General features: G+C 59.5%; 2 protein-coding genes across 4 annotated transcripts in view; both read right to left on the bottom strand.

The window, feature by feature from the left end:
• The window catches only part of HSD3B7 (hydroxy-delta-5-steroid dehydrogenase, 3 beta- and steroid delta-isomerase 7), a 16,982-nt gene extending 8,927 nt beyond the window's left edge, over positions 1–8,055 (bottom strand). The window contains exons 1-2 of the mRNA XM_075064690.1: positions 7,946–8,055; positions 3,832–3,991 (exon numbers count right to left, since the gene is read on the bottom strand). Coding sequence (XP_074920791.1) covers positions 3,832–3,991; positions 7,946–8,017 — 232 coding nt within the window. The 5' untranslated portion in view covers positions 8,018–8,055. The remainder of the gene's footprint in view (positions 1–3,831; positions 3,992–7,945) is intronic.
• A 2,251-nt stretch (positions 8,056–10,306) lies between these two features.
• The window catches only part of SETD1A (SET domain containing 1A, histone lysine methyltransferase), a 31,416-nt gene continuing 13,977 nt past the window's right edge, over positions 10,307–27,745 (bottom strand). Inside the window, exons 5-20 of one of the 3 annotated variants that reach the window (XR_012655680.1) lie at positions 26,666–26,787; positions 25,963–26,186; positions 24,181–25,258; positions 23,045–23,911; positions 22,313–22,489; positions 21,774–21,858; positions 21,245–21,378; positions 20,895–20,976; positions 19,905–20,165; positions 18,164–19,486; positions 17,482–17,651; positions 16,940–17,050; positions 16,361–16,480; positions 15,910–16,047; positions 13,671–15,058; positions 10,307–13,011 (exon numbers count right to left, since the gene is read on the bottom strand). Coding sequence is in view for 2 of the 3 variants with exons in the window: in XM_032763938.2 (XP_032619829.1) it covers positions 14,885–15,058; positions 15,910–16,047; positions 16,361–16,480; positions 16,940–17,050; positions 17,482–17,651; positions 18,164–19,486; positions 19,905–20,165; positions 20,895–20,976; positions 21,245–21,378; positions 21,774–21,858; positions 22,313–22,489; positions 23,045–23,911; positions 24,181–25,258; positions 25,963–26,186; positions 26,666–26,787 (5,066 nt within the window). In the remaining variant the exon portion in view is untranslated. Of the gene's footprint in view, positions 15,059–15,909; positions 16,048–16,360; positions 16,481–16,939; positions 17,051–17,481; positions 17,652–18,163; positions 19,487–19,904; positions 20,166–20,894; positions 20,977–21,244; positions 21,379–21,773; positions 21,859–22,312; positions 22,490–23,044; positions 23,912–24,180; positions 25,259–25,962; positions 26,187–26,665; positions 26,788–27,745 lie in introns of all 3 variants that reach the window. The other 2 variants (XM_075064737.1, XM_032763938.2) reach the window with 2 other exon arrangements.

Below are 27,745 nucleotides of genomic sequence, written 5' to 3'. Positions count from 1 at the left end.
GAGTCCTGGCTCCCAGCCCCTCCCTGCTCTAACCACTAGCCCCCACTCCCCTTCCAGAGCTGGCAGAGAACCCAGGAGTCCTGGCTCCCAGCCCCCCACCGCTCTAACCCACTAGACTCCACTCCCCTCCCAGAGCCGGATAGAGAACTCAGGAGTCCTGGCTGCCAGCCCCTCCCTGCTCTAACCACTAGACACCACTCCCCTCTCAGAGCTGTGAGAGAACCCAGGAGTCCTGGGGACTAGTGATGAGCACTCTGGGGCTGGAAGTCAGGACTCCTGGGTTCACACCGGCACTGATGAGTAACTGACACACACACTCCTCCCGCAACGCGCATACTCAGTACGTGACTTAGCGCACACAAAACATAGACACAAGCACCCATTGTCCTGGGTTGACCCACAGAGGCAGCAGCTAGAGATACGGCTCTGATCCCTCCCGCAGAGGCTGTGCCCCCCCCCCCCCCCCCCCCCCACACACACACATTGAGATCATAGTCTGCATGCCGAGCCCTCAGATAGGAGCCGGGGCTGGGATAACAAAACATGTTACTTCCTTCGGCATCTGTGTGTCCACATGCACTTCCCCCTGCTGGAAGGAATCGGGGCCATGTGGGTGGGACACAAAGGGGAAATGGTCTATAATATTTGTATGACTCCCCCCACACACGTGTGCCTCAGCTTCCCTCTGTACTTTGCATGGCTGCCCGGGACAGGGGGACAAAAGGGTTAACCTTGCTCCTGGAACAGCACAGGAGACTGGGTGGGGAGGGGAAGGACGCCTGGCTGTCTCGGAGGCACTACGGGAAGCGTTGAAACCGACCCAAAAATCAACAAGGGTCTGGAGAGACAACCTCGGCGCCAAGGATTCTCAACAGTGGGAAGCTCAGGCCAGGTGTGTGGGGGTCAGGATCCTGTCACTTCCCCAGGACCCAGCCTGGGTGGACTCGCTGTGGGAAGCACACGGAGGGGCAGAGGATGCTGAATGCTCCAAGGAAAGACCCAGGAGATGAAGCCGTGTGAGCTTCTTGCCCTGGAGACAGTCTGCTCCGAGGGAGAGGATGCTCCCCAAAGTCCTGACTGGCTTTGTGGGGAGCAGTTCCAGAGAATCGCCCGGGGACCCCGTGGCACAACGTTTCTAGGAAAACAAAGCACAGGTGCCAGATGAAATCAGGTTTGCCTGGGACAGAGGCGATCACTCATCCACTGCCCAGCCAGGGAGGCCCAGAGAGCAAATTCTGGGGGGAAAGCTATACCCCGGCCAGACCCCTTGGAGGCAGGGAGGTGGTGACAGGATCCCACCGCAAGCACCATCTCCTGTTGGACTCCCCTGGGCTCAGCCTCCTGTGGTCCCTAGTGGGATCAGTGGTCAATGGGGAGACCTCCATGGGGTGGAGGGATTCTGGGATGGAGGGAAACCTGGCATGATAATGGCATAGAGATACACTTATAGTGTTTGCGGAAGATACCAAGCTGAGAGGGGTTGCAAGTGCTTTGGAGGATGGGATGAAAATTCAAAATGCTCTGGACAAACTGGAGAAATGGTCTGAAGGAAACAGGACGAAGTTCAATAAGGAGAAATGCAAAGTGCTCTACTTAGGAAGGAACAATCAGTTGCACGCACACAATGGGAAATGGCTGCCTAGGAAGGAGAACTGCGGGAAGGGATCTGGGGGTCAGAGTGGACCACAAGCTAAATATGAGTCAACAATGTGATGCTGTTGAAAAAAAAAAGCAAACGTGATTCTGGGCTATATTAGCTGGAGTGTTGTAAGCGAGACACGAGAAGTGATTCTTCCGCTCTACTCAGGGGCGGCTCCAGGCACCAACACCCCAAGCGTGTGCCTGGGGCGGCAAGCCACGGGGGGCGCTCTGCCGGTCGCCGTGAGGGTGGCAGGCAGGCTGCCTCCAGGGTGTCCGCTGGCCCCGTGGCTTCAGTGGACCTCAAAATGCCTAGTGCTGCCCCCGACTCTACTGATCAGGCCTCAGCTGGAGTATTGCGTCCAGTTCTGGGTGCCACATTTGAGGAAGGATGCGGACAAATTGGACAAAGTCTAGAGAAGAGCAACGAAAATTATTCAAGGTTTAGAAAACGAGCTGTGAGGGAAGATTGAAAGAACTGGGTTTGTGGAAGAGAAGACTGAGAGGGGACACATAACTAGACGACCTGTCGAGATCCCTCCAGCTCCTGTGATTCTATGTTCCAACCCCCTCAAACACTGCAGGGCCGTGGGACCCAGGAAAAGGGCCCACACGTGGCTATTTGCCCCATTGATGGCCCAGGTCCCTGGGCAGACACAGGCCGGCTCGGGTGGGGCGGTGGGTAGTGGGGGTTCCCCAGCTTGGACGCCCTCCTCGGGCAGGGCAGCGTCACTTCGAGGCACGAGTCAGGTCCCGCGGCCGCAGGCTCAAACTACGTCTGGGAGCAGACGCGTCGCGGAAAGTGGAAACAGCTGAACTAGCAGGGAACGGCCGGTTCCTCCCCCGGCTTCGCCTCTCACTCAGAGCAAAGGCCCCAGAGCCTCAGGACGCCTGTCAGCGAGGCCGGCACGTGAGCAGGACCGAGCCCCTCCAGCTCCACACGGGGGACGTGAGTCACCCAGGCGTGTCTGCAGCTCACGGCTGTGAGCCGGGGAGCGAGCTCCCGCCTGCCTGCCCTTGCCGGGACGGCCGAGCCCAGTGGGATCCGAGCCCCCGGCGGGGCATGGAGGGAGATGCAAGTAGTGGGAGAAGCCCCAGGGAAGGGGAAAGCAGCCGAGAGGCGGCAGCTGGTCACAGAGACACCTGCTCAGAGGTGACACGGCCCTGGTGGGTTCCCTTAATCAATCCCAGCCCCCTGGGGGTGGGGGTGGAGAGGACTCTGCCCTGGGGGTGAGGGCTATGGGGTCCTTGCATGCACACCGCCCCGGAGGGGACCTGCCAATGTTGGGGGGCGCCCTGCACCCACAGCCAGCAGAGCCCCAGGGACACTGCCCCTGCTCCCAAATACTCCCTCCCTCGCCCACAGCTTAGGCGGACGGGCACCCCCTGCCAGCTGAGCCATGGGGGGAAGGTGAGGCCCCTGCCCCCCTCGCCGATGAAGGGAATGGGTCATGGCAGGATCCAGCCCACTTTCACACCCAAAGGTTTCAAGGTGGCAGACGGGTGCCGTGGGGGTGGGAGGGCATGAAAGCTCCCCACCCCCCGCCATACATCCGGTTAGCGTCATCTAAGGGAGCAGGCCTACGGGGGGGACGGGAACCTGCTCCGCGTGTCGGCCCCTGGGCTTGGTGGATAAGAAACCGAGCTGGGAGGATCTGAAGGTGGCCAGCAGATAACGCGGGCGGGTCTGAACTCCCCCAGGACACGGGTTAACACGCCCCTGCTTGGATCAGCCTCCAAGGGGTAGTGGAGGGATGAAGGGGGATTTCCTATAATTTTTTCCGGAAGCCCACATCTGCCTCAGTTTCCCTCTGTACTTTTCAAGGCTGTCCTGGGGGGCAGGGGGAGGGGGAAAAAGGTTAACCCTGCTCCCGGAATAGCGAGGGCCGTTAAGGGACTGGTGGAGATTGACATAGATCAGCAACGGAGGGGTCTGGAGAGACAACACTGGCTGCAAGCCTGGTTGACTCGCTGGGCAGAGGTCAAGGGGCAAAGCGGGGTGGGGGGGGTTGGAGCCCCCCAGCTCAGTCTAGGAGGTGGGGAGGGAAGAAGGGGGGCCCCTTGGGGGTCTGGCCTGCTGGTGGGTTTCCTCCAAGGGACCGTTTCCAAAGTGGGGTATGGCCCTGTGACTGTCTGGTGGCGTGCAGCCCTGCCCCCTCTGGAGGGAATTGGGGGGGGCGCCCCACGCCTCACCTGTCCCCAGCTGCCCCAGGGCCGGATCCAGCTGCAGATCGAAGACACGCACCTCGGCCACGTTGGGCGATCGCTCCACCAGCATCCGCACCAGATGGGAGCCCAGGAACCCGCAGCCGCCCGTCACCAGATAGACCTGGCCCCACTCCATCAGGCCCTGCTGGGGGGAGAAGGGAGACAGGCCGGGAGTTAGGCCAGGGGTGTGGGCGCCATGGGGGGCTCAGGCCAGGCATGTGTGTGCAAGGGGGGCGGATTTCACATACCAATCCTTTGTGTCTGCCCTGGACACCTGCTTCCCGTCCCCCTCGCTCCCTGGGAGATGCGGGGCCCCCTTGAGATGAACCCCCAACACTGTGGTCCCGGACTCCTGGGTCCCAGCCCTGCCACTGTCCCGAGCCCTCCCACCCCCGAACGGCATGGGCCAGATGTCCCCCCCCAGGCCCAGACTTAATGACCCCTCTGTGGCAGGTGCCGACTCCCAGGGCTATAATTTACAGCTTTGCTACCCCGGATGCCTGCGTTCCCCCCTCGGCGTTGTGGGCTGTGGGAACCGTAAGCAGACTGGAGAGCCATTTCCTCTCTGACCCAGGGAAAGACAAAGGAAGCCTGTGTGTTTATGAGCCCGTGTCAGTGGCCAGGAAGCAAAGCCGCCCTTGAATTTGCAACTGGCCAAACCATTCTCCGCATCACAAAGAACAACAAGCTGTGGGGCAGGGCACCTAGGGGACACAGCTGCACAGCGCTGCTGTAGGGGGACGCTGAGATGCAGCAACTTCTGGGGCGGGGCAGTTGGGGAACAGCCGCACATAATGCCAAACGGGGACGGCTCACCTGGCGCAGAGATGCAGCCACCTTGGGGCGGGGGGCAACTGTAAGGACTGGGGGGCTCGGTAGGGGGTGCTCTCCCCTGGCACCAGAGCTAGCCCCAGTGCAGCACTAGGGGGCGCTGTGCTGCAGGTACAGGGCTCAGTAGGGGGCGCTCTCCCTGGCAGCCAGGGCTGGCCCCGCTGTGGTGTGTCTCAGATGTGTGTGTGATTGTTGAGTTTTTCTATGGCATTAGCACCTTAACGCTACAACATGGCGGGGCCCTGTGGTGCCGGGCGCTGCCCAGACCTACAGTGGGATCCGGTCCCTGCCCCGAAGGGCTCACAGTCTAACCAGAGAAAGGCAGGAACAGTCTCCCCTTTCCCAGCTGGGGAAACTGAGGCTCAGAGAGACCCAGGACTTGCACCAGGGGCCACAGGGAGTCTATGGCAGAGCCAGGGATAGAACTCAGGACTCCTGGCTCTCAGTCCTGCTCCAACCACTAAACCCCACTCCCCTCCCAGAGCCAGGGAGAGAACCCAGGAGTCCGGATCACCCAGCCCAGCACCCTAAGCACAGCTCAGATCCGGTCTCGATTTCCCAGCAACAGGAAGGCCAGTAAATGAGGGAAACCTGCTTAGGAGAGGGAAATGACAAGATCGTTTCGTGCTTCCTTGACGCAGGAGTAATTGTCCACCCCCCACTTCCCAAGGAGCCCAGCCAGCCAGGGTCTGCGCTCAGGAAGTGACTGGATGCTGCATGCAGCCAACCCCATTCCCCCTTTGCGGGCAGAACTCAGGAGTCCTGGCTACCAGCCTCACCTCTAATCCACCTGACCTCCCAGAACAAAAAATAGAACCCAGGAGTCCTGGCTCCCAGCTCATCTGTTCTAACTTACTAGACCCCCCCCGCCCTGCCCGAGCTGGGGATAGAACCCAGGAGTCCTGGCTCCTGCCCCCCGCTGCTCTAACTCACTAACCTAGAATGGTGGAAAGGGAGCGCACACCTGCTCTGAGGGTTGGCTGCAAGGCAAGCAGCCAGCTGAGCTGTTTGAATTTAAGGGCTGCCCCCCGTCTGTAAATCATTGCCAGGGGGTGCCCATGGATCACCATGCACTAACTCAGACTTCAGGCGGTTGGCAGGGAGAGATTGACCCCCTTTGGCACTTCAGAAGTCACTGCAAGCCCTGGGGCTATCGGGGGTAACCGGCAGAGCTGGGGGGTCGGGAGGAAGGGGCACTGGCAGAGCTGAGAGCGGACAGGGTGGATTCTGTCCCAGATCGGCCCATGGGCCCAGCCTGGTGTCCCATCTTCTGGAGACAAAAGAGGTTAGATCCAGCTCATTTCACGGGCCCAGCCCGGCCAGACGTCCCCACAGTGCGCCCGCCGAACACCAGGGCTGAAACCAAGCCAGGTCGTGCCAATGCCCCAGGTGTTCACGGGTTTCCGGCCGCCTTCCGGCAGGGAGCAAGACACTTCCCAACTCTGCTTCAGAAGCCTTCATTACCCAGGGCGGGGCAGCCGGATGCGAGGACACAAAGAACAGATGGAGCCGGTCTGGTGACAAAAATCACAGGTAAACAGCACCTGAGCTCAGCTCCCAGCAGCACAGCAACCCCTAGTGCCACCCTGACCGCCAGGGGAGAGTGCCCCCTGCTGATCCCTCTGCTGTGCCCCCTAGCGCCACCCTGGGGCATTGGGGCCAGCCCTGACCGTCAGGGGAGAGCGCCCCCTGCTGATCCCTCTGCTCTGCCCCCTAGCACCACCCTGGGGCATTGGGGCCAGCCCTGACCGCCAGGGGAGAGCATCCCCTACTGATCCCTCTGCCGTGCCCCCTAGCACCACCCTGAGGCCCATCCTGACCACTAGGGCTCTCATCCTGGTTAGTTCCCAGCCCACAGTAGCCATTTTCCCATGTGGGTCCCTCCTGGTGCCCCCCTCCCTTTCCAGAGGTGAGTGTCCAAGGTAAAGTGGAGATAAGGGGCTGGCATGGCCATGAGATTAGAACCAGCTCTGCCCTTGGCCCGCAGCCACTACGTAACACGGTCACGCCGGGAAAGAACCACAATCCTGGCTCCCAGCCCCCTGCTCTAACCCACCAGATCCCACTCCCCTCCCAGAGCCACGGAGAGAACCCAGGAGTCCGGCTCCCAGTTCCCCCTCGCTCAAACTCACCAGACCCCACTCCCCTCCCAGAGCCAGGGAGAGAACCCAGAAGTCTGGCTCCCAGCCCCGCCCCTCTAACCCACTAGCCCCCACTCCCCTCCCAGAGCTGGGATAGAACCCAGGAGTCCTGGCCCCCAGCCCCGACTACTTTAACCCACCAGACCCCACTCCCCCTCCCAGAATTGGGGGCAGAACCAGGAGTCCTGGCTCCTACCCTCCCCCATTCAGAACCCTGGGCCCACCTGGCAGCTCCCAGAAGGTGCCCACGCTGTGCTGCCTGACCCCGGCTCGGGGATGCCCTGCGGCATGGTGTGACCTGGTCCCATGTAAACAGGATCAGCCTGGCTAGCAGGTGCTATTACTTCAGAGTGCATAAGCCCAGCCAGGCTGGCCTAGTTCTTACAGCAGCTCCCAGCCAGGAGCGGCGTTAACCCCAGTCCCAGAACAGGGGCCAGACACCGGGCTAGATGGGACCCTGGGTCTGGCCCGGGTGGGGAAGCACCTGTTCTCTCACAAGCGGGAAGGGCGCGGCGGGGTTAACTGAGCAGAGATGGGAATGGAAAATTTCTCAGACGCTGAATTTGCTCCAGTTTCTACACATCAGAGCAACTGCTGTGTATACCCCGCTGGAAATGGAACCCAGGAGTCCTGGATCCCCCCACCAACTCCAACCCACCAGACCCCACTCCCCTCCCACAGCTGGGGACAGAACCCAGGGGTCATGACTCCCAGACCCCCCTGCTCTAACCCATCAGACACCATTCCCTTCCCAGAGCCAGGGAGGGAACCCAGGAGACCGGCTCCCAGCCCCCACTTCTCTAACCCACCAGACCCCACTCCCCTCCCAGAGCTGGGGAGAGAACCCAGGAGTCCTGGCTCCCAACTCCCCACCCAGAGCCAGGGAGGGAACCCAGGAGACCGGCTCCCAGCCCCTACTTCTCTAACCCACCAGACCCAACTCCCCTCCTAGAGCTGGGGAGAGAACCCAGGAGTCCTGGCTCCCCACTCCCCTCCCAGAGCCAGGGAGAGAACCCAGGAGTCCGGCTTCCAGCCCCCAGCTCTGACCCACCCTCCAGAACGCAACAGGGAACCCAGGAGTCCGGGAAGCGCCCAGCCAGGTGTGCAGTTGGGTCCGGGGGCGGTACCTGATCGGGCCTGGGCTCCCCGGACTCCGGGGTTCCTGGCTGGCCGCTCCTGCGTCCTTGCTCCTGTGACATCCTCCTGCTCTGCGCCCCTCCATGGTGCCGCCTGGATATGTAAAGACAGCTGTCGCCCCGCCCCCCGCCGGCGGGTCCTAGCGCCCGCCCCGCTACGCCGGACGCCTGGGTTCTCTCCCCAGCCCTGTGGGGGAGGGGGAGTATGGAGCAGGGGGCTGAGAGCTAGAACTCCTGGGTTCTCTCTCTAGCTGGGGGAGGGAGCCAGGACTCCTGGGTTCTCCCCCCAGTTCCAGGAGGGGAGGGGGTACAGAGCAGGGGGGGGGAGCCTGGGAGCCAGGACTCCTGGGTTCTCCTCTAGCTCCAGGAGGGGAGTGGAGCCTAGTGGGTTAGACCAGGGGGTGGGGCTGGGAGCCAGGACTCCTGGGTTCTCTCCCCAGCTGTGGGAGGGAAGTGGGGTCTAAGGGGTAGAACAAGGTGGGGGCGGGGAGGGAGCCAGGACTCCTGGGTTCTATTCTCCTTTCTCCCTGGATTCTGTAGGTGCTCGCGGGGCAGCCCCAGCATCTCCTACCTCGAAGCGATTTCAGTCCCGGAGCCGGGGGGCAGCAAGAACCTAGAACCTGCTACCCCATCGTCACCCCGCCGGGCACCCCCACCTAGCCGACACCCCCTAGTGGGGCAGGGCCCCCGTGTCCCAGCCCCCACTCCCTCAGCCCTCCCCTAGAGGAGAAAGGTCTCTTGCCCCATCTTTCTATTCTCTGGGTCAATGTGGGGTGCGCAGGCTGGGGGGGAGGAACACCACATGCAGGGGCAACTGGACCCACTCAAGTTCCAGGCTGGGATCGCCTGTCTGCCCCCCGCCCCCCAGCCACTACCTCTTTCAGCCCCGTGACTGACAGGTCCTTTTTTCCGCTATGCAGAACCACTTCCCTATTCCCCGCACCCCACCGGATCTGGGGCGGCTGCGCCCCCCTCCTTCCCCTACCTGCCCGAGAGGTTCTTAAAAGTGCGCCGAGCGCCCCATTGCGGCCAATGGGCAGCAGCTCAGCTCTGGCACTTACTGGATTTAAAATAAAGGGGGGGGGGGCTGAGTGGGGTTAAGTGTAGGGAGGGGAAGAACCCAGGAGTCCTGGCTCCCAGCCCCCTCCCCCCCCCGCTCTAACCGAGCTGGGGAGAGAACCCAGGAGTCCTGACTCCCAACTCCCCCCGCTTTAACCCACTAGACCCCACTCCCCTCCCAGAGCTGGGGAGAGAACCCAGGCGTCCTGGCTCCCAGCCCCCCCTGCTAGGAGGCTATTCGTTGGTGGCAGAACCTTTTCCAGCAGGGATTCAGCCCCTCGCTGCCCCCCAGCTCCAGCCACATGGGGGTCTCCAAGCCAACACAGGGCAGAGCCAAGGGGATTCTTACCTTACCAGCCTGCACTGCTCCCCAGTAGGTGACACAAGGAGCTGGTAACCAGACCACGGGGGTTCCTCTTTCACACACTGAGCCACTTTCGCTTCCAAACCGCTGGTTGTCTGCCACCAGCAAGGTGTGGGCAGGTATCAGGGGTGAGCACTTGTGCTAGATCAGAGCCAGCGCCTGCTAGGGGGGAAGGTCCCTGTCCCACTCCCCACCCCGCAGGCCCAGCCAGTCCCCCATCCTGGGGTTAGATTGGAGCTGGTACCCCCTAGAGGGGAAAGTCCCCATGTCCCATTCCCCACCCTGAGCAAGCCAGTCTCCTGGCCTGGGGCTGGATCGAGGCCAGTGCCCCCTAGAACAGGGGTGGACAAACTCTGGCCAGCATGGTAAGGGGGCACAAAGCAGGGGGTCTTGGATAGAGGGCAGGGGAGTTCAGGGTGGTGGTCAGGGGGCAAGGGTGTGGATATGGGTCGGGGTGGGGAGTAGGGGGTTGAATGAGGGCAGGGGGTCCCAGGGGGGCCAGTCAGGAAGGAAGGGGGTTGGATGGGGTGGCAAGGGGCAGGAGTTCCGGGGGGCAGTCAGGGACAGGGAGAAGGGATGGTTGGATGGGGCCAGGGGTCCGGGGGGGCCCGCTCAGAATTGAGAAGGGGTTTGATGGGGGCAAGGAAGTTCTGGGGGATGGTTGGGGGGGCCACGACCTCCCTAACCAGTCCTCCTACAATTTCTAAAACCCAAGTGCAACGCCTCAGCCAAAAAGTTTGCTCGCCCCTGCCCTAGAGGGTAAAGGCCCCATCCCATTCTCCACCCCCCAGCCAGCCAATCCTGGGTGGAGACTGGAAAGACAGCCAATCACACACAGTCTCTCTCTCTCTCTCTCTCACACACACACACACACACAGAGATGGCAGGGGCGAGAAAGAGACACGAAAACCTGAGACCCACAACCAGGATAAGAACAAATATAAATAACCCCCCTTTGGGTGTCTGTATTTTTTTTTTTTTTTTTACAATAAAAGTTTAATGACATTTATAAAAATGTGCTTGTCTGGCACCAAGTATTGAATCCACAACGTATTAACATATGTACAGTAGGAAACCGAGGACAGTAAATTAAAGAGAGAGCGGAGAGGGATCGCTCCTACTTTGGTGAAGGACGGGTGGGGGAATGTGTGTTTTCTTCACTCTCTGAGCCCAACACACATCGAGAGAGGGGGAACCTTTTGGGGAGTGTTTTTTGACCTACCCTAGAGCGCGGGGAGTCGGTTCTGAGTGGGGTTTTGTCTGATACCGAGGTAGAGGGTGATCTCTTCTCCCATCTGAGTTTCTGATCCGGTTTCTCTCAGCTCAGAAGCTTGGACAGAGACCACTGGAAACTGCTTTGCATCCATGTCTAGTTCTGGCTACTCTCTGTGCCCCTACCTGGAGGATGATTCCTTCTTTGGGGTTTATTTCCAAGAAAGCGACGGTTCAGCTGAGACGAAAGAAGAGAGATCCCAAAGCCTCCCATACCCAAGAGAGCCAAACCCTCAAAGGCAGAAGGGAAAGACATCTCAGACAGGCAGCTGTTTAAGAGACCTACTTAATGTGATTGCTGAAGGCAAGGTTGGTGAGTTCCAATGGAAATGGACGAGGTCTTTGACAAATTGGGATGCAGACAAGACACAGGCCTAGCTGACTCTTAAATCAAAGTCCATCAGATGGGCTGGCATCGCTTGCCATTCATAGGGGATCTCTGGGGAATTAAGAGGGGAAGAGTTTGTGGCTTAGAATTAAATCAAGAAGAGCTGTTGACTTAAAAAAAAAAAAAAATCAGTTGGTGCGGTCAGATGGCAGGGTGATTCATGCCCGTCACAGGTCGGAATGGGCAGATATTCCTCATAGTAGATGGGGTTTGAAATTGATTTTCTCCCTCCTGGATGAGCTGTGGAGCAAACAGTGAAGCTGTGATTTTTCAAAAGCCTACTCTTCATCGCCAGGGTACTTTTCCAACCAGGGCGATTTAGAAACCCGACTCCCATTTATCACTGAATCTCAATCTCGTGGTCTGCTTTGGAAAGATGCAGGGATCGCTGAGATCCAACGAGAAACGGGAGCTGTGGCCCATACCCACTGAAGTCAGAGGTCTATATACCGTCGAGAATCTGGACCTGTCTTTAAATCCTATGCGTCTCGAAGTGACCACGGGAGCTTCAGAAAGTTTGAGAGACTCGCCTAAAAGCCTTGGCTAATATGCACACCCCAGAGCAAGGGCCTGAAATCTTGCTTTCTGACCTGACAGGAGGTCCCCATTCTCCCCACACCTGTGCGGAGCTGGAGTGGCAAAAACATTTGCTCTGACACCAAAAGCTAGAAGCAAGCCCAGATATTAAAATCAGTGCTGAGAAAATGAGGCAAGCTACAAACCACTGCAGACAGAAACAGTTAAAAAAAAACAAATAAGGAGCTGGCAGGTTTAAAAGTCCATAAACCAGCTTCAAAATGGGGGAGTTCTGAGTTGTTAGGTGCATGTTAAAGGCCCCGTATCGCAGGCGCTACAGAGATTTCTTCCTGGTTTAGAGTCCACTCGAAAGAGGGGACACATCAGGGACATGAGTTTCATTGGAGCTTGAGTGTAACGTTTTAAAAATAGGCCTTTCCTTCTAGTCTCCTACGCGCCCAGATGTCCAAGATGATCTCACTGGGAGGAAAAGTTGTGCACCGTATTAAAGCTGATTTAAACAATACACAGAGGAAACTGCCAGTTTCGGTGGGTTAAGAGGTTCGAGTCTATAGCCCTTGGTTGGTGTATTTCTATCTAGTAAGTTGCAGGGGGAACGACTGTGCATGGTGCGGAGTTTGGACAAGACACACACTCAGTTACGATTCAGCGAAAAATAAATTGGTCACAAATGTCGCTCTACAGGAAGGGGCAGATTGAATCTGTTGATGCCAGCAAGAATCTGCAATCGATTCCACTGATTCCAACAAAAGTTGGTTACACCAGAGGAAATCTGGAGTAACTTTAATGGAGTCTCTCCAGGTTCAGGCTGGTGTAACTGGGATCAGAATTTGGCCATAGTTCTGCAAACCCGGTGGAGTCACTCTGGATTTACTCAAAGATTCTCCCACTGCCCATCTCAGATGAACCGTTACCCAGTTCAATTCCATTTGCTAAGAATTCTCCAGGGGACAGAGACAGCCACTGCCAGACTGACAGCACGGCGATATGATGGCACAAACAAAGCAGTTTCCAGTCAAAGCCAGGAAGGTTTCCAACAGCCAAGGTTCGGCGGTTCAATCTCAGGAGATGTTGAGGCCTTCTTCTGACGGTCACCAGGAGAAAGATTTGAGCTCAAGGCAAAAAGCTTTTAAAGCAGACTTGAGGAAAGAACAGCCTTGATTCTTCAGACACTGCTATTTCTGGGGTGCCCACACTGACACCTGAAAGGGGCCTGACTTTCAGGAAATACTGACTATCTGCCCCCTGGAAGCCAGATATTTGTGTGGAATCTCGAGCTAGTCACCCCAAAAATCACTAGCCATTTTAGAAAAGCGGATACTTGGCTGACAAAGGAGAACAGCGCTAAGGGTGACAATTTGGCTGTCGATCTCAGCTCTGGCTTTACACCTCGGAGTCCCGTATAAGAAGGGCAGTGCATTGGCATCTAGATCGGCCCTGTGGATGAGAGAAGAGAATTTGCAGATGGATACATGGATAATCTGAGGTGAATGCAAAACTAAACAAGAAGCAAATTTGGGGGTGGAACTATAGGTGTGGAAAATCCAAACCTCGAAAAAGCAGATGCAACAACAAACAAGATTTGGTGATTTACGCTTTAGCACAGACCAGCCCAAAGCTCAGAAACAGAGACAGAAATTTAACTGCCTTCCCAAACAAAATCCCATCAAAACACAGAGCTGAAGGCAAATCAACATCTCATAGATTGGACCCCAGACAGTCCAGCCACCTTGACAAAATCCGCCAGGGAGAAGGTTTCATCTTTTGAAAACAAAGCCATAATCCCAACCAGCGTCAGGCTGAGACTCGCGAATGACACTACAAAAGTTGGGGCAAGATTGGCTCCATATCCACAAGCCAGATTTCCTGTTTTCCCATCTTTCAGAACCGACTCCCGTTAAACAAAGCAACTCAACAAACTGTATTTTCTCCAGTGCCCATCCATAAAGGGCTTTCTGTTCACCCCAGGGATAACAAAGCAAACTTCACATCGAAGGAAATTAAACTGGGGCGAGGGGAAAAAAGCTTATTTACAACCATTTTTCTCTTTTTTAGTCAGAAGAGGGGAAAAAATAACAAAAAGAATATTTACATACCAATTACTTTTGTGTGTTTCTACAAGAAACAGCCAGTCCATCTGGAATATATACACAACTTTCTTCTCCTAAAGAAAAATTAAGAGGGGGTCTTGATTCTGGTCTCGGCTTAAGCTGGCGATACGCTCTGCCCGAGCGACACCAGGGTGAGCGAGAGGAGAATCCAGCCCCTTTATTATTATCTATTTGTGTTTGTATTTTATTTTTTAATATGTCGGGGGGAAGGGAGGGGCACACACTGATTGGCAGCAGGATATGGAGACGAAGTGATCTGATTGGTTCTGTTATATTTGAGAGGGGACTGGGTATTGTTTTGTTTTGTCCAGAGGGAACGATTTCTCCACAGAAATATCAGGGCACTAAAGCTAAAGTGACGCGGGACTTTGCGAGGCACTGTAATCAAAGGGTGGAGGCTGTATTCATAGTGGAGTGAATCAGGAGTGGCACCTGTTACAAAACTGATGAGGGAGGGAACAGAACAGTAAAAACCCAACCATGCTAAACAGATCCTCCCCCGCCACAGAGAGCGCTCGGGAGCTACCTGGTGCGGGTGAGACGAGCAGCAGGGACAAACAGACGGAGGGACAGGAAGAGTCTGCTTCAGGCTCTAATGCTTTGGACTCCGACCCCTTGGGTGGTTAGAGACATTGCCGGCGCTTTCAGCTGATTGCGTACTACGGTCACACCAATGGCAAGACCATGGCATTTCCCACCATGCTCAGCTCCCTTCCCCTGACAACTGGGTAGCGACAGGTGTCCATCAAGCAGGAGGACAGGGGAGAAGGGAGGGGTCCTGCAGGCAAGGACCCGACTACCTCTTCAGAGGTAGGGAATATAAATGCAAAGCAAAACTCCCAACTGTGGTGGAAAGAGGGCAGCTCCACTCCCAGCATGCACTCTGCTCTTCTGCCCCAAAGCATCCTGGGGATTTGGGTCAAGCACCCCTGGTCTTAAGCAGAGCTGCATGCTGGGAGTCGTGGGGGGGGAAGGAATGAGTCTTGCCTGGGCAAAGCTGCTTCCAACTCAGCTCATGCCAAAACGTTGTCAACGCTGACTCTGGAGCGAATCTGCAAGGGGGTGGGGGTCACTAAAGGCAACCTGAATCCAGACCTGGCTTCCCTGGGAGGAGGGCGGATCCTGGCAGAGAACTGACTGGCCGCGGGGCCCATTACCAGGCGCCAGAGGACTGGGCAGGGAACACAATAAATACGGTCTCAGTTCAGGGTGCCGCGGCAGTTCTCTGTGCCGCACAAGCAGGGAATCTTGTTCTCCTCGATGGGGAACTTGTAGTCGTAGGTGATCTCCTCGTTGACGCTGATGGGCTGCTTGGAATAGATGACGATCTTCTTCTGAGCCTCTATGGTGATCACTTTGGCATAGCAGTTGGGCTGAGGGATACAGGGAGTGGGTGAGTGACAGCCACATTATTCCCCCCACCCCCCAACTTGGATGGGCCCTCCCGGGGGGATATGGAGAGCCCACCCGCAGCGCCCTCAAGCCCTGCTCTCATAGGTGCACAAGCTACAGAGGGGAGGGACCCAGGAGATTGGGGATCAATCCCAGCTCTGCCACTGACTCCTTGTGAACGCAGAGTCACTGCATATCTCCGGGCCGTGGCTCCCCCAGCCGTAAAGCAAGGCCATATAAGCTGGGTGGCCCAGACTGACAGACCACGCTTGGAGATGAGCGATGGAGGGACAAACAGAGAAGGACAAAGCTTTGACGGAGGGACAGACACACACAGAGCTGGAAGGGAGGGACGGGTGGAAGCAGACAGAGCCTGGGTGGACAGATGAACAGATCCAGGGACAGAGGAGCCCGGCCCAGTGGCTCCGACCCCTACCCAGGGCGTTGTGTACACAGATGCTCACGAAGTCACCTGATCCAGGCCTGGCTGTAGAAGGAGGGGATAAGGAACAGCCTGTAGCACAGATGCCCTCACCCCAACTCAACAGGCGCTGAGGCCCCTCCCTGAGCCCACAGGTGCCAGCCTGGTGAGAAGCCAGAAGCTCTGTCCCCCTCCCTGAGCCCACAGGCGCTACCCCGGGTGAGAAGCCAGCAGCTCTGTTCCCCTCCCTGAGCCCACAGGAGCTACCCTGGGTGAGAAGCCAGGAGCTCTGTCCCCCTCCCTGAGCCCACAGGCGTCACCCCGGGTGAGAAGCCAGCAGCTCTGTCCCCCTCCCTGAGCCCACGGGCGCCTCCCCACCAGGGCAAGAAGCCAGCAGCCCCGCCCCCTCACCGTGCAGCAGTGGTTGATGAAGCGGGCCAGGTTTCCGCACTTGGTGGCGTCAATGATGGTGTCGTGGTCGACACGGAACAGGTAGCTGCTGCCGATGCCCTCCTGCACATAACGCTTCTCCCGCATGTCGGCCACCACCTGTGGGCAGGGGGACAGCGGTGAAGACACGGAGAGTCTGGGCCATACACTGCCCTGCGGGAACAGCTGCACCCCAACGGCTTGCCTGGCATTGAATTGCAGCCAACTCTGGGGAGGGGCAGCTGGAGAACAGTCGCACAGCGACACTGCACACAGATGGCTCACTCGGTGCTGAGATGCAGCCACCTGTGGGGTCGGATAACTGGGGGACTGACCCTTGCCAATTTCACCCCCCGCCACACACACACACACACACACACACACACCTCCTGGCACCAATAGGGAGGTGCCACTGCCGCACCCCCGGACTCACCTGCCGGATGTTCTGCCCCACATACTCAATCACCATCTCATCTGCAGCGATCGGCTCCATGGCGAACAGGCCCCACTCGTGGATACGGCTCCGGCCAAACCGCAGCTTCTTCTTACGGAACTGGAGTGAGGGGGGACAGGAGGGTTACAGTACTGGTGTGACCAGGACACACTGGTCTTAGGGGGCAGTCATGTCCCTGCACCGAGCTCCAGCCCCGTACCCTGCAGCACAGCACCCCCTAGTGGAGCAGCTCTCAAACTTTTGTACTGGTGACCCCTTTCACACAGCAAGTCTCTGAGTGCGACCTCCTCGTAGATATATAAAAAAGTGTTTTTAATTTACAACACCACTATAAACACTGGAGGCAAAGCGAGGTTTGGGGCGGAGGCTGGTAGCTCATAGCCCCCCTCCCCGGGGTAATAACCTCGTGACCCCGAGGGGTCCCGACCCCCAGTTTGAGAACCCTTGCCCTAGTGCACTGAGGTCAGTGGCTCCCAGGACATTCTCTGCCCTTCCGTAGACAGGGAAGCTGGTCCTGCCTCACCTCCCCACCAAGGAGGCGCAGTGCTGAGCACGTACCTTGAGCTGATTGAGCTTCAGCAAGTCGCTGTCCAGGATGGCGGAGGAGCCGATGGCGCTGAGCAGGCGCCGCTGCTCCGACCTCCGCTCTGACAGGATGCGGTTGGTGCCCTAGGAGATGGCAGGAGACGGGGTTAGAGTATCTGTCCCCCCAAAAGGGGTCACATCACCGACCAATGAAATGCCCACACCCCCTCTCCATGTCTGCAAGGGGAACAGGTGGTTCGGGATGATTCAGCCCTGGGTGGGGACAGGCAAAATAGGCCTGGCTGGGGCATCCCCACCTCTGCCAGGTGATAATCCTGCCCCTGGAGAGACTGGCCCAGCTGGGGCGTCTCCATCTCCGCCAGGGGAACAGCCTGTTGGGGATGACGTGCCCTGGGTGGGTACAGATGAGATGGGCCCAACTGGGGCATCTCCATTTCTGCTAGGGGAACAGGCAGTCAGGGACAATCCTGCTCCAAGTGGGGATGGTGAGATGCGACCCCTGGGGCATCTCTATCTCTGCCAGGGGCTCAGGCTGCCGGGGACGCTCCTGATACCTGGGTGTCCATCACCTCCAGCTCCTGTGCCGTCACAGGACACACGTCGAGATATTTGTCCTTCTCCTTTTTGCTGATGGGGTAGTAGCCTTCGCTGCGGGCACAGCCAGTCTGGTGCTCCCGCAGGTCCGATGACTTCCGCTTCCGCTTGGGGTTGGCAATGTTGGTGAGTGGAGGCAGAGGTTAAGGAAAAGGACAGCTGGGAGAGACCAACGTGCCCAGACCCCTCATCCCCTCCAGGGGACAGGATCCATGGCCCTTCCAGCCTCTCTAGGGCTGGCAGCCAGGGGGCACACTTGCGTCAGGCTGTGCCAACAGGGGCATACAGGGATGCCCACCACTCAGGCCACAGGGTACAGATCCCACAATCTCGTGTTCTATAGGACACCAGCCCATTCAGCTGACTACTAAACCTCTGGGGCCCTATGGAAGCCAGCACCTCCTGTGGCCCATTTCTCCCTCCCTGAGCCAGCAGGTCCCTCACCTGGGGCCAGACTGCAGCCAGCGCCCCCTACAGAGGAAAGGCCCCCTCTCACCTTCCCCACCTCTGAACTAGCCAGCCCCGTCCTGGACAGGATGGGAGCCAGCACCCCCTAGAGGCGAAAGGTCCCATGTCCCGTTGCCAGCCCCACCTGGGGTGGGATGGAAGCCAATACCCCCAGAGGCTCCGCAGTAAGGATATTGGTGTGGTGCACCCAGTGGGTGTCGTTGAGCCAGTCGGTGCTGTTGTCCTCCTGCAGCAGGCGCTCGTAGGTGAGTTTCAGATAGTGCATGTCCTCCACGTCCAGGCCCGAGTTCCAGATGTCGTAGAGGATGGTCATCTGCTCGAACTCGCTGCGGGTCTCAAAGGAGAGGAGGGGCTGGGACTGGGGCCAAGGCTTGTGTGAGTGGGAGCGCAGCGTCCGCCGGCGCGTCTCACCAGCATCAGCGTCCTCGCTCTCCTCCTCCTCCTCTTCGCTCTCTGAGGGGCAGGGCTCCGAGGCTGGGGAGTCCAGTGCCTCCTCTTTGTCTCGGTGTCGATTCCTCCTGGCCCGCTCCTCCCCAGCCAGTGCCATGAGGGCGCCCACCTCTGGCTCAGCCTTGGCCTCGCTGACCTCCGCCACCACCTCCTCCGGCGCCTCCAGCACCTCCCCAACATGCCCACCAAAGAGATCCACCCGCAGCAGCTCAGCTGGGCCTGGGGCCTCCTCCTCAGCCTTGGCTGCTCTCCGGGGAGCTGGCGGCGCCGCTCTCACAGCCATGGCATAGTTGTGCTCCAGGAGGATGCTGTTATCTCGGGGTGCAGGCAGAGCACGGGGAGGCGACTGCTCTTCTGCCTCATCTGACGTCTCCGTGCCCTCCGAATCCTCGACCTCCTCTTTGGCACGGCCAATGGGCATCTTCAGGGCGATGTCTGCCAGCACGGCTAGGTCCACGCCGCCCACCTCGGGCTGGTTTGCCAGCTCCAGGAGGGACGAGGCGCCCAGCTGTTCCCGTAGCCGTAGCCGCTCGGCCTCCCCGCTGGCTAGGGGGCGTGAGGGCTCTGAGAAGCGGGAACGGGAGCGACGGCGTCCGCTGCCAGAGGGCGGCTCCTCAGCCCAGCACTTCACCAGCGAGGCGTGGTCGGCCGGCAGGTTGCTGATGGTTCTTTGGCTGGCTTTGGGGGGCTCCCGCTTACGCCCCCCACTGACGGGAGGCTTGGGGGCAGGGGGCGGCGTGGCAGGGCGGGGCGTGTCCTGCGCTAAGGGCACTTGCAGCATCGGCGAGGCAGGTTCCACAGGCACTACTGCAGGAGGCGCTAGCTCCTCGGCAGGGGGTGGGGGAGGAAGGGGAAGGGGGGACAGGACTTCTTCGGCCACCTTCTCTGCCCCCACCTTGGCCACCTCCTCCTCGCCAGGGGCTGAGAAGGAGACTGTTTTCCGGCGCTTCTTGGGAGGTGGTAGGAGGGGGATGGGCGAGGAGGGGCGGGGAGCCAGCTCAGCCTCACGCTCCTCTTGGGGGGCAGCTTTCTGCTCCGCTGTGGGCTCTGTGAGGAGGGAGATCACAGGAGGTTAAAGACCCCCAACCACACAGCAAGATGGAAACCAGGGCCCCTCACTGCCTCCTGGCCTGGCCCGGCCCCTACTGCGCCCCACTTCAGTCCCTCCTACCACAGGCCTCAGCCAGAAGAGCCTTTGTCAGCTCAACCCATCCCAACGTGGTCCCCATCCTGCTGCCCTTGGGCCCCAACACATGGCACGATATCCCCAATCTCCAACAACCCTCCACTCCTGCGAGATGGGGCATCTCCATCTCTGCCAGTGAGCAGACAGTTGGGGACGATCCTGCCCCGGGTGGGAACGGGCGAGATGGGCCCAGAGGGGGCATCTCCATCTCTGCCAGGGAGCAGACGGTTGGGGACGATCCTGCCCTTCCAGAGGTGATGGACGTAATTGGCTATGTACCTAGCGTGGCCTCTTTGACCTTCTCCAGTTCCATGCCCGCCAAGGACTCTACTTTGCTCTCCTTCCCTGCTGGCTCCACGGAGCAGCTGTCCATGGTGGACTCGTCCATGGTGTCCTCAGCTGTCCCCTCCACGCTCTCAGCTTCGTCCGAGGAGGAGGAGGAAGAGGACGAGCTGCTCTCAGAGTCCGAAGCGCTGTCGCTATCCTCATCCGATTCCTCGTACAGGGAGTATACAGAGGAGTCCTCGCTCTCTGCTGCTTCTAGGCAAAGCGAGGGCAGTTCAGTCCCCACTATATAGCAATCTATTGCTGAGATGCAGCTACCTCTGGGGCAAGGCAGCTGGGAACAGCCGCACAGTGACTTTGCACAGGGATGGCTTGCTTGGCTCTGTGACGCAGCCAGCTCTGGGGTGGGGCAGCTGAGGAACAGTGATACCACCTGGGAATGGCTCGCCCAGTGCCGAGGGGCAGCTGGGTAACAGGCCCACACAAACATTCAATCTTTCGGGGGAGCGAAGGGGACTCCTGCATTGGGTTGGATGCACAAAGAGGACGGAGGGAGCCAGAGCACAGTAAGGGGATCTGGCCAGAACACCGGGGTTCATGCTCTGACTTGCTGAAGGGGAGCCAGGACTTTTGATAACCATCGAATGTCAGAGGCCTGGTTTCCGCCTCACCTGCCGCTCTTCATGTGCTGGTAATACTGGGCACCGGGGCCAGCACTGACTGCCAGGGTTTAGCGCCCCCTGCCGAACCCACACCCAACTGCCTGCAGCACAGCGCCCCCTAGTGCCACACTGAGCCAGCTCTGCCTGCCAGCAGAGAGCGCCCCTGCTGAGCCCCCACTGTGCTCCTGCAGCACAGCGCCCCCTAGTGCCACACTGAGCCAGCCCTGCCTGCCAGCGGAGAGCACCCTGCTGAGCCCCCACTGTGCCCCTGCAGCACAGCGCCCTCTAGTGGCAACAATGGGAAACATCCCAGTTCTTTTACCTTCTGATTCCTCTTCCTTGTCACTGTGTGCTGCATCCTCCTCTTCCTCCTCCTCTTCCTCCTGCTCGTCCTCTTCCTCCTCCTTGAAAGGATGAAATAGGGTACATGGAGAGAACTCCTGGGGTTCTGGAAAGGCTGGGAGAATCTTTTACCTTTGTGGGCTCCCCCGATCCCCAGGCAAACAACCTTCCACTTACCTGGGAGATGAAGTCTTCAAATGGGGAGGGGAAACTGAGGCAGGCAGACAGGAAAGGGATTGCATGCACAGCAGATGGGCCCTGACAGGGTGTCTCCACCTCTGCCGGGGAACATACTGCTGGAGATGGGCTAGAAGTGATGGCTGCTCTCACCTTCTCCGAGGACGACTCTTCAGAGGTCTCTTCCCCCTCGCTGTCCAGGCAGAAGAGTTTCCGGCGCTTGCCCGGTGCCTTGATCCACTCCTCGTCCCGCTTGGATCCCTTTGGTCCCTGGGCAGCCTCCTTGTCTGTAAAGGGTAAGGGCAGGGATTTAAAGGGAACATTTGCAGGGAGATGAAACCAGGAGTCCTGGCTGCCAAGCAGACTGCGCCCCACTACACCCACCATTTCCCCAATCCACCAGACCCTACTCCCCTCCCAGTGCTAGGGACAGAACCCAGGAGTCCTGGCTCAAAGCCCCCTCTGCTCTAACCCACCAGACCACTCCCCTCCCAGCGCTAGGGACAGAACCCAGGAGTCCTGGCTCAAAGCCCCTCTGCTCTAACCCACAAGACTCCACTCCCATTCCAGAGGGGGATAGAACCCAGGAGTCCCAGTTCCCAGCCTCCCCACTCTCACCCACTAAACTGCCCTCCCCTCCCAGGGTCGGGATTGAACTCCCAGCCCCGCTGACACTGCTCACCATCCTCCTCCTCTGCGGGAGTGGAAGGCCGGGGTTGCGCCTCTTCACTACTCTCCGAGATCTCAGAAGGCTCTTTCCTCTTCACCTGCAAAGAGTACAGGGGCTGCCAGGGACAGGAGCAGCTTGGGGAGTTGACAGGCTAAGAGCAGTGTAGGGAAAGGCCCCATGTCCATTCCCCTCACCCTGACCCAGCCAGTCCCCTGCCCTGAGACCGGAGCAGAGCCAGCGTCCCCCAAAGGAGAAAGGCCCCATGTCCATTCCCCCCACCCACCCAACCCAGCCAGTCCCCTGCCCTGAGACCGGAGCAGAGCCAGCATCCCCCAAAGGAGAAAGGCCCCATGTCCATTCCCGCCCCCACCCCAACCCAGCCAGTCCCTGCCCTGGGACCGGAGCAGAGCCAGCTCCCCCCAAAGGGGAAAGGCCCATGTCCGTTCCCCTCCATGCCCCCAGCCAGTCCCCTGCCCTGAGACCGGAGCAGAGCCAGCGCCCTCAAAGGGGAAAGGCCCATGGCCATCCCCAGGCAGTTCAGGCGCATTCACCTTGAAGGATGGGAGCCTGAGTGCCCCACGGAGGCCGGTTCCGAAGCTGAAGCCCTCGAGGCTCACAGTGCCGCCGCTCTTGGCCCAGTCGACCAGGGACAGCAGGGCCGGATCTTTGAGTTTGGTTTTCTCCTTCTCCTCCTCCTTGGCCTGCTGCTTGGCCGCGTTCTGGAAGGGCTGCAAGCAGGACACCCTATTAATAACTCTGCCGAGAGCCACCATGACAAGGCCCCATGTTGGGGGTGAGGGAGCTGAGTTCTGCCTTGGAAATGACACAGGCTGGGGGAGGACACACTGAACCCAGGAGTCCTGACTCCCACCTCTCACTCCCAGCTCTAACCCACCAGACCCCACTGCCCTCCCAAGGGTGGAACAGAACCCAGGCATGTCCTGACTTCCATCCCCAACTCCGACAAACGGAACCCACCCCCAGCTCCGTCAGGGCCTGAGTCAGGAACGGGGCCAAGTAGCGGCTTGACGCAGTGAAGGGTGTGGACATGGGGAAGTGGGGGGGAGCTAAAAGGGCTGGAGGGGCCCATGGCTGCAGGGCTGGAGGGGCACACTCCTCCAACACCAGCAGGCTGGCGGTGGGAGGGGGGGGTCCCAAAGGGTTGGTGGGGAGGGGCAGATATCAGGGTTGGAGGTTGGGGGTGCCTTCTGCTCCAACTCACAAGGGGCTGGAGGCAGGGGAGGCCCCACAGCACCAACAGCGGGGGGCTCCTGCGCTCTCACCTTGGCCTTCTGCTCCTTGCGCTCCCACCACTTGTCGAAGGTGCTGAAGGCCACATTCTCCACCATCTTGCGGTTGAGGTCACGCTGCATGATGCTCTTCATCTCCTGCGTAAGGGTGGCCAGGACGCTGTCCACAGTGGAGGCATGTGGGTCGCAGGGCGCCTCCTCCTGGTAGCCCCACGTCGCTGCCCGGTAGTCCAGCAGCCGCTGCGGTTGTGAGGGGGGCGGTGGAGGCGGGGGCTGCTCCGAGCCAGGCGGTGGCTCCTCGGTGCTGGCCGGCTGCTGCAGGAAAAGCTGGTCTCTTGGGAAGTGGCGGCTGTCCTGATCCAGCAGGTAGTGCCCGTAGAGTGGGTGGCTGGCGAACGCTGCCTCCTGATGGTAGGGGAAGGGCTCTTCGTACTGCCCCTTGCCCTGGCGCAGCTGGTGCAGCCGGCTCAGCATCTGAGTCTGCATCTGGAAGGACATGGGCATCCCACCCCACTGGTTGCCCAACCGGTTCATCAGCTCCAGGGAATTAACGAAGTCATAGATGTGGGGGGGAGCAGCCGCCCCAGGTCCTGTGCCCACTGCGCCTGTCTGCGCACCGTAGTCTGGGAGGCCCGGCGCCTGCAGGTGGTGGGGTGGTGGGGCCTGAGAGTAGTCGGCCTCGCCTGTTAGGTGGGGCAGGGACACTGACATAAGGGGCTGCAGTGGGTAGGTAGAGGGTGGCTCTGGCGGGTGGGCGAAGGCCGAGACACCCAGCGGGAGGTGGCCAAGGCCTGCAGGCAACACCGGGAAGTGTGGATCAGCCGGCGCCGACCCTGTGGGCTCATCCTCCGCCTCCTCCTCCGAGATCTCCATGTCCTCGCCCGATGACTGCTGGGAGGCCTGGGGAAGGAGGTGGGGTTAGGACACGCCCCTGCTGTTCCAGCAACAGGCCTCCCCCTCCCCAGCACTCCCACCCCCACTTCTCCTCCCACAGCAATCCTAACCCTTCCCCTCCCTCTCCAAACCCACATCATCCCCACAAGTCCTGGCTCCCAGCCCCCCTGCTCTAATCCACTGGATCCCACTCCCCTCCCACAACTGCCGATAGAACCCAGGAGTCCTGACTCCCAGCCCCACCCCGCTCCCAGACCGCAGGAGCAACATCTCACCCTGTCCTGCCCGTTGGCCTTGGGCGACTCTACCCCGGCGTCCGGAGCTGGCACCACATCCTCAAAGCTGATGGGCAGGGGTGGGGGCGGGGTGCAGGGCCCATGCGGTTCTGCCCCCTTGGCCCCTGTCTTGCCCCCTTCCTCCTCCTCTTCTTCCGTGTCTGAATTGAGGAAGGAGAACTTGGATCTTTGCTCCTTCAGCAGCATCTCAATGCGCGAGTCCAGGCTGCTGTGCTGGGCAAATGGGACGCTCTCATTGGTGGTCTCTGGCGCTGGGGAGCCCAAACGGGCTGGTGAGGCCTGGGGGGCCGACGATTGGGCCTGATCTTCGGTGCTGGCAGCTGCGGGGCTGGGTTCTTCCTTGCTTTCCTGAGCCAGAAATTCCGTGGGGGGCAGGGAGTTGGCAGCGAAGGTCTCGGCCGTGGGCAGCAGCCGGTAATCCTGATCACAGGGGTTTGGCTCCGGGGGTAGCGGGAAGGGCTCTGGGGGGGCCGGGTAGGGAGGGTAGATGGCACCGGGGGCTGCAAAGGGCTCCCCTTGCTGGCCAAAGCTGTGGTTGTTCTGGAAGAGGGTCCCATCCGGCGTGGCTGGAGCCACAGGGTAAGACGCTGCTGTGGTGGAAGCACAGGAGGAGGAGGAAGAGGAAGAGGAAGAGGAGGAGGAGGAAGAAGAAGAGGAGGAGGAGGAAGAGGAAGAGGAGGAGGGAGCAGGGGTGGGATCGTCCCGCTGGGGGCGCTCCCGGTGCCGAGAGTGGTAAGTGGAGTCCTCTCTTTGGTGGGAGCGGTGGGCAGAGGAAGAGGAGGAGTGGTGGGAGGAAGAGCGTCCCTCAGAGGAATGGCGGCGCTGGTAGCGCCCACCTGCCCCCTCGAACTGCTGGTTGTAGGGCGAGTAGTGGGAGTCATTGGGGCGGTAGTGCGAGGAGGAGGTGGCGGTGGCAGCGGCAGCCGTGGAGGAAGAGGAGGAGGAGGAGGAAGAGTAGTGCCGGCGGGAGTACGACTCCGGGTAGCTGTTCTCATGCCTGCGGGACTTGTAGGAGGTCGGCTCCGGGTGATAGCTGGAGTAGCTGGGCGTGCCTTGCCTAGGAGACGGGGGCAGGGGGGAGACAGGCAGTGAAATCCGGGCACCACAGGAACAGCTGTTAGACCCATCGTCGCTCGCGCTGAGCAGCGACCACTGCTGGGTTGGGGCAGCAGGATCTCAGCCACACACAACGCCGCACAGGGCTGGCTCATCCAGCACTGACATACTGAGGCCAGCCTTGACTGCCGGGGGAGAGCGCCCCTACTGAGGCCCCGCCCCACAGCACAGCCCCCCCGAGCGCCGCACTCGGGCCCGGGGAGAGCACCCCTTACTAAGGCCCTGCCCTGCTCACTGCAGCACAGCATCCCCGAGTGCCGCACTGGGGCCAGTCTTGGCTGCCAGGGGAGAGCAGCCCCTACTGAGGCCCCGCCTCGCACACAGCGCCCCCTAGTGCCGCATTGGCGCTCGAGGAAAGTGCCCCTTAGCACCATGCTGGGGCCAGGGGAGAGCGCACCCTGCTCTATAACATAGCGCCCCCTAGCACCGCACTGGGGACAGCCCTGACTGCCAGGGGAGAGTGCCCCCTACTGAGGCCCCACCCCACAGCACAGCACCCCCTAGTGCCACATTGGGGCAAGAACTGACTGCCGGGGAAAGCGCCCACCCTGCTCCCTGCCGCAGCTCCAGCCCAGCTGCCTGGCGTGAGCGCCAATGGCGCAGGGATGCTGTGCATGGGTCCAGCAGAGAATGCAGAGCAGGTACCTGCTGGAGTAGGCCGAGTCTTGGGAATATGGAGTTCCTCCTCGGGGGGTGTGCGGGGTCCCCTGGGACGACTGGGGGGTAAACTGACCATAGAACGAGGGGGTATCCTGGCGAGCACTGGAGTATGGGGTGTCCTGAGAGCAAGGGGTCCCATTGCCGGGCGTCGAACCCACAGTGCTGCCTGAGTAGGAGGAGTCGGTGGACTGGCGCCGTCGGGACTCTGACTACAAGAGGAAGGAAGAGAAGTTTAAAGACATCTGGTACCTCTGGGGCGGGGCAGCTGGGAATCGCCACGCAGTGACACCGCATGGGGACGGCTCGCCCGGCTCTGAGATGCAGCCACCTCTGGGGCAGGGCAGCTGGGGAACAGCCACACACAGCACTGCACAGGGATGGCTTGCCAGGTACTCAGATGCAGCCACCTCTGAGGAGGAGCATCTGAGGGACAGCTACACAGTGCTCACCCAGTGGTGAGATGCAGCTAGCTCTGGGGTGGTGCTGCAGGATAACAGCTGCACACAACGCTTCACAGGGATGGCTTGCCTGGAGCGGAGATGCAGCCACCTCTTGGGCAGCTGGAGAACAGTTTATAGCTCTCACAAGTCAGGTTACCTATTCCCATTCCTACACCTGGATGTCGGTGCCTGAATCTGAGACAAGGAGTAAGAGCCTGGCTCCCAGCCCACCCGCCAGCCTCCTGTACCGTCTCAGCCTGGGCCACAGGAGCTGGGAATTTCTCGTTCAGAGATTTGCCCCCGGTGGGAACAGTCTGAGGGGTGTAGGAGCCATTGACGATCAGCTCATAGTACTTCATCCGCTGCTGTCCTGCAGGGGCAGGGAGAGAGCACATTTGAGAGAACAAGGTCAGGCTTGGTAATTCTAGTAGACAATTCATGATGCTGCCGCTTCTGGGGCAGAGCGCAACAGCAGTACCAAATATAACTAAATGGCGCCCATCCCATTTTTCCAGGCTGCTGACAGAACTGCTCAGCTAAGGTGGAAAGACAGAGTGGGATTCTTAGGCAAACAGGAAGCCAGGCGGATACAGAATCCTGGCACACCTGGGGTCATTTACGGAATGGGGATGACACAAGGATGAGTGAAAGGCAGGAGCAACCAGCCATCCTTTATCCCAGCAGCTTCCCCAAGAAGGAAGCTGGGGCTTAAGCTGGGTCACCCTGCTGGCCGTCTTATCTCCGCTACCCTACGGATGCCCCCTTGATCACTTCCCACAGCACCATTTACTTTCCTGAAGACTGAGCTGCTTTAGTCTAAAGCCTCTGGGCTCTGTATAGGGGTGTATGGGCACAGACCACCAGCCTGGGAAGTACAGGAGGCCAGATTAGATGACCCATTGGTCCCTTCTGGCCTGAAACGATGACACCCTACCGGTGCAAGGGTCCAATTTGGGATTTCCCTCTGTTGTCACATGAAGAGGAGCCAGCTACCCCAGGATCCAAGCAGAGAAAACCAGCCCCAATGGGGAGATGCCAGGGGTCGGCGAGGAGAAGCACTCTCTCACCCCAGGGAGGAGGTATTTAAAATACAAGACACCTCCTGCAGAGGATTCCTCCCAGGTGAATGGATGGTGACAAGATCTGCTCTAGCTGACAGGAGCTATGGGTTGGAGGCAGGAACCCCAGGGCCTGGGTTATCCAGGAGATCAGACCAGATGCAGGCTCTGGATTCCGAACAGCACCTAAGGGTCCCCTGCCCTCACCTCTTCTGCGAGTGCAGCCACCACTGTCACATGGGGGTCTTTGACCTAAGAGATTTCAGCCAT

The sequence above is a fragment of the Chelonoidis abingdonii genome, chromosome 4 (genome assembly GCF_003597395.2).
Source record: "Chelonoidis abingdonii isolate Lonesome George chromosome 4, CheloAbing_2.0, whole genome shotgun sequence".
NCBI lineage: Eukaryota > Metazoa > Chordata > Testudines > Testudinidae > Chelonoidis > Chelonoidis abingdonii.
Note: the sequence above shows the minus strand (reverse complement) of the source record. Positions and strands in the feature narration are given on the sequence as shown.